The sequence below is a fragment of the Equus quagga genome, chromosome 14, assembly GCF_021613505.1.
Source record: "Equus quagga isolate Etosha38 chromosome 14, UCLA_HA_Equagga_1.0, whole genome shotgun sequence".
Lineage (NCBI taxonomy): Eukaryota > Metazoa > Chordata > Mammalia > Perissodactyla > Equidae > Equus > Equus quagga.
Window position 1 is genome coordinate 71,196,405 of NC_060280.1, and position 5,947 is coordinate 71,202,351.

A 5,947-nucleotide genomic window follows, 5' to 3' on the forward strand; every position below is an offset into this window, starting at 1 on the left:
ACCAAAATGATAATAGCGGCTATTTTTGGGTGGTAGGATTAGTGAGTGATTTCTACTCACTTTACTTTTTTACAGTTTTCCTATTATCTTCAAACATATTTATTTACATAAGAAAAAGAAATATTATTATTGAAATTTCAGGTATTCTGGAATTCAAATTCAGTCTTACAAAATTATATTTTATATATATAAATTCTATATAGAATATGTAGAATATATACAGGATATATAGAATAAATATAATAAATTATATATATAAATTATAAATAAATTATCTATATATAAATATATAGATAAAATCTATATATATGTCTATAAATTGTGACATTCTTATAAAATTTACACAATTGTCATTAAGAATGAATACACTCACCTGGGAGTACAGGCTCACTGCTAATAGATGTTTATAGGTATATGGATATCACCTGCTTCTAAAATGTAGCTGGATTTCTTTATATCAGACTCAAATACATGTCATTCATCAAAATATAGACTACAAAATTATAGAAATCAATGAAACAAATTCAACAGACTACAGATTTTTTGGCAAATTGGAGAATATTGCACGTAAATTGTAAAGAAGTTCCTGGAAAAAGTGTTTGTGCTATAATTGTTACAGTACAGAGGCAGGATTAGCACAAGGATAAGACCCCTCTGTTCACATCCTGGCTCGGCAACTTTCTAACTCTGTGACACTGGAGAAGTGTCTTAACCTCTCAGTGCCTAAATATCCAACTCAGTAAATTGGGCCAATAATATTATCTACTCAGTATGATAATTATGATAGTTACATATGTCAATATTTGTGAAGTGCATAAATAGTGCTTCCATAAAATAAGCAATGTAAAATATTTTGTAGAATAAAAAATTATATATACACACATAAATATGTTATATATGTAATATATAATATATTATATATATACATATAAATATATATGTGTGTGTTTGTGTGTATATATAAACACACACATAAATCACACCAGAATCTTTTCAACAACACCTACTTGTCCCAAATCCCACATAAAATTCACACCCACTGTAAGAGAATCCTTGTACCAGGTAAATACAAGGTAAAGTTGTAAGGACAGATGATGTGAAAGCTTATGCCCCACAAGTAGGTACTCGTTGGATTAGTACTTTTCTCAGAGTCAACTTCACATCCTTGTTTCTCAAGGTATATATCAGAGGATTCAGGGAAGGAGTAACAATATTATTCAAGACTTGAACCACAGAATCCAGCCAAGGGCTGGAGACAGGTTGGAGATAAATGAAGATCACAGGTCCATAGAAGAGCAGGATGGAAGTCAGATGGGCACTGCAGGTGGAGAAGGCTCTGTGCCTGCCTTCTGAGGAGCTCATTTTCAATATAGAGATAATGATGTGAGTATAAGAAGTGAGGATAAGAAGAAAACAGATGAGTGTAACAACACCTACATTGATGAAACTCACTGTTTGAGCTAGAGAGGTGTCTGCACAGGCCAGGGGCAGCACCACAGGGATATCACAGAAGAAATGGTCCACCTCATTGGGGCCACAGTAGGGTGACAAAGATGAGGAATGTGAGGACAGATGCATGCAGACAGCTCCCCATCCAGGTGCCTAGAGTCATGATGGTGCACAGCCTGTGGTTCATGATGACTGTGTATCGCAAGGGGTGACAGATGGCTGCAAATCGGTCATAGGCCATCACGGTGTACAGGAAACACTCAGTGCAACCCAGGAAGTGGTAAAAGAAGAGCTGGGAGGCGCAGCCCTGGTAAGAGATGGTCCGGCTTTGCCCCATCAGGTAAAGCATCATTTTGGGGGAACTCACTGAAGGAAAAAATATGTCAAACACTGACAAGTTTCCCAAGAAGAAATACATGGGAGTGTGGAGGTTGGAGGAAGTGAGGATGGAGAGAAGAATGAGCAAGTTCCCCAGAAGAGTGAGCAAGTAGAAGGCCAGAAAGAAGACAAAGAGCACATTTTCCAGCCCTTTTGTGTGAGAGATTCCCATGAGGAGGAACTCAGTTACAGGAGTGTGATTCCTCATCTTCACTTCTAGTTAGACCTGGAAGATCAAAGAATGGCCTCACTGAGATGAGCTTTCACGATAAACTAACACTTTCCTAGAACCCATTGGAAACTGATAACACCTGTATTCTATAAAGAACTTCTAAAAAGGTGTCAGTCCAATTCTGTAACTAATTAATACGTGACTTTGAGAAAGTAATTTATTTAATTTTTATCTATTTCCTAAAAATGAAAATAGAGATAACACAAGAAGCAGAATAGAAAGAGAACAGAGAGGCTGGCTCCATGGCCGAGTGGTTAAGTTCTCGCGCTCTGCTACGGCGGCCCAAGCTTTCGCTGGTTCGGATCCTGGGCTCCGACACGGCACCGCTCATCAGGCCACGTTGAGGCGGTGTCCCACATGCCACACCTAAAAGGACCCACAACCAAAATATATACAACTATGTACTAGGGAGATTTGGGGAGAAAAAGCAGAAAGAAAAAAAAAATTGGCAACAGTTGTTAGCTCAGGTGCCAATCCTAAAAAATAAAATAAAATAGAAAGAGGACAGAGAATAAACCTTACAGTTGGATATATCTGAGCTCAAGTGTCAAATTTACTCCCCAATCTGAGACTTTTTATTACTTTGAAAAAATCTCTAAATCTCTTCCGTATCTTTATACATAGTATACTAACACCTTACGATTCCCGTGATGATTAATGCTTTAATGTATATTGATTCCCTAGTGTAATGCCTGCTCCTACCCACCCTTGTTAAAAAAATTCATTCAAGATACTAATATTTTATTTTTTATTCCACGCAATATTTCTCTTAGGTTGAAGTGCAGCAGTTCTGGGATCGTCTGTTGATATAAATGATTCCTGAAACTATTTTCTCCATCATCAGCCAAAACAACATAAAACTGAGAATTGTCTTTGGGAGTACAGTAAAATAGGATGGAGAAGATAATATTTAATGTGGGGAAAAGCAATAGACAACAGCAATATTAAATACGACCATATTCTTTTAATAGAAAATTTAGCCTCTCAGTAGAAATTATGTTTGCAATATGACTGAATATATACAATTCTCATTAGGGTTTTTAAAGGTTAAGCTTCGTTAGCAGGGAATATCTTCAGAAAATACCGGGGAGTTAGTATTAGCACAAACTCAAATAAAGCCAATTCCCATATTTTTCCCACCTTCCTTTAGTGCATGTAACCCATAAGGTGAGGAACAAAAGCACTCTAGACAGGAGGCTGTTACAGACCAGACTGAAGGGAAACAGCTGACTTGGCTGAAAAACAGGCCTCACATCCACCCTCCCCTGATTCCTTTCCATTTCAATTCTGTAGAACATGAGGACCAGCCCTCAAACCTGAAAAGCTGAGCTCTCCCTCTTTCTCAGACTCAGTCATTCAGACCCGAATGTCCAGACACAATCTTGCTCCTGGTCCCTGAATGAAGGAGCAGCATTCATTCCCTCAAGAGAGAATAAATATCTTTGGTGTTCCTTTGGGACCCTCTTCTCTAGCGAACACCAGAAGTCTGTAGAACAGAGGGAGTAATTAGACTGGAGACTTTTTCCTCTTACCCTCCTTCTTTCTTTCTCTCCACTGCCTCTACCTCATTATTTCTTAGACTAAACAATTATGGAGCAGCATTTAATTATTTTGAGTTTGTAAATCTCTTTCATTATCAATAAACTCTTGGCCATGTTTTTCCTCTACTGGAGAGCCTTTTATTGGATTCAAATATTTGAAATTGCCGAGTAATCTTGTCCTTGGAAGATCTGTGTTTGAAGCAAGAGCAGGGGATTAGGAAAGTGACCACTTAAAGAAAAGAGGCAACAATCGCATCAGGTGTTAAAACAAAATAAAACATACCTGCAACAACTGTTTTTTCCATATTTTGCTTTGTAATTCTCCCAATGATCACTTCTTCAACTGCCTGAATTCATATCTTGTTATTATTTATTTATCTATTTTGGTGAGGAGGATTGTCCCTGAGCTAATATCTGTGCCAGTCTTCCTTTATTTTGTACATGGGACACCACCACAGCATGGCTTGATGAGTGGTGTGTAGGTCTGCAGCCAGCATACTGGCCCACAAACCCTGGACTGCTGAAGCATAGCACACAAACTTAACCACTATCCCAAGGGCTGGCTCCCTCTTACCATTTTTAAAAAACTCTTCTCTTTATTTTTCCTTAAGACTGCTACTGATGTTTATCTTACCATACTTTCCTATAATTTGGTTCAATTTCGATTTAAAGATTTCAGGCTGCTGACTGCTGTGTAGATAATGGATAAGAGCAAACAAGAACAGAATTTTGTACAGCTATTAACAACATTATTTTCACTGGCTGCCCAAAGAAACAAGCACATGGACCTCTTAAAACTCTTATGGCTAAAATCACTTTGAGATAGTACAAAATGACAACTGTAATAAGTTTTAAGAAATTTTCCAACATTCTAATACTCATTGTCCTTCATGCTAAGGAATTCAGAAGAGATTTCTGTCTCCATGGATTTGAAATTGTAATTACTGCTTACTGAGAATCTCCTTTTTTTTTTAACCAGACTATTCAAGGCCCCTTCATTTCATCCTTGTGTCAACGCTATGAGTTACTTCTTATTTTCTTTCTAAACATGACAATAGGGCACAAAAAGTTCAAATAGTTACCAAAATTTAGTCATAGAGCTTGGATTTTAATTTCAATCTATCAGCATTTAAAACCTTCAATTCTAACAGTGGAATAAATATTTTGAGTCTTAAATTAAAAAGTAAACATGGTTAGTCACATATTTCTCCTAATTTTTCTGTTCTTGAGCTTTGTTTCAAAATGAAGAAAAAATCAGGCCATCATAAAAGCTTAAAAAATTTTTAAGAGCAATGATTTATCTCTCTTTTTTTATTGTGAGGAAGATTCACCCTGAGCTAAAATCCATTACCAATCTTGTTCTTTTTTGGCTTGAGGAAGATTAGCCCTGAGCTAACAACTGTGCCAGTCTTCTGCTTGTTTGTATGTGGGATGCCTCCACAGCATGGCTGATGACTGGAGTACATCCACATCCGGATCCAAACCTGCATATACTGGTCCCCTGAAGTGGAGCACATAGACATTTAACCACTCGGCCATGGGCCAGCCACGTGATTTCTCTATTTTAAACAGCTTTATTGAGATATAATTTACATGACACAAAACTCATCCATTTTTAAGTGTACAATTGAATGAGAACATATTTACAAAGAATATATACTTTTAGAGGTATACAACCATCACTACAATTTCAGAAGATTTGTCTCATAGTAGAAATTAATCTCTTCCCCATTTACAAGCATTTCCATTCCTACACCCAACTCTAGGCAATTATTAATCTATCTTCTGTCTCTACATATTTGTCCTTTTGGATATTTCTTACAAGTGGAATCATAAAATGTGTGTTCTTTTTTATCTGGTGTCTTTCCATGAACATGATGTTTTTGAGATTCATCACTGTTGCTGCATGTCTTAATATTTTATTCCTTTATATTGATGAATAGTATTCTATTGTAGTATATTTCTATTTCCTGAGCCAGAAGCTAAGACTCTAACCTTATTCTTAGTTCATAAAAACCTCTAAAAGATTATTGGTATAAATGGAAACGTTTTGAGGATCTTGAAATCATTCCCATCCTCATCCAGTCAAAAATGATTTTGTCACATATTAAAAAGCTTAGGGTATGAATTCTGAATATATGTATGTATATATAATAACATACATATATACATAATTATACATATATATTTACATGGCTTTGATTATTTAGTTTCAGCTTATGTCAGTTTCTACCTTCTGAGTCACTATGAAAAGCAGTGCTGAATTAGTGAAAATCAGCCTAGAACTGAAATAATTTATAATTATCAATGGCAATCTTCCCTTTTCAATTGCTCTTATTTCAAATTG

The 5,947-nt window shown here is 36.2% G+C and overlaps 1 protein-coding gene across 1 annotated transcript; it reads right to left on the reverse strand.

The window, feature by feature from the left end:
• Window positions 1-1,104: 1,104 nt before the first annotated feature.
• LOC124225815 (putative olfactory receptor 10D4) lies at window positions 1,105-2,035 on the reverse strand. Its single transcript, XM_046638496.1, is given in 2 exon segments — window positions 1,105-1,549; window positions 1,551-2,035. Coding segments are annotated over 2 exon segments (930 nt in total).
• Window positions 2,036-5,947: the final 3,912 nt, after the last annotated feature.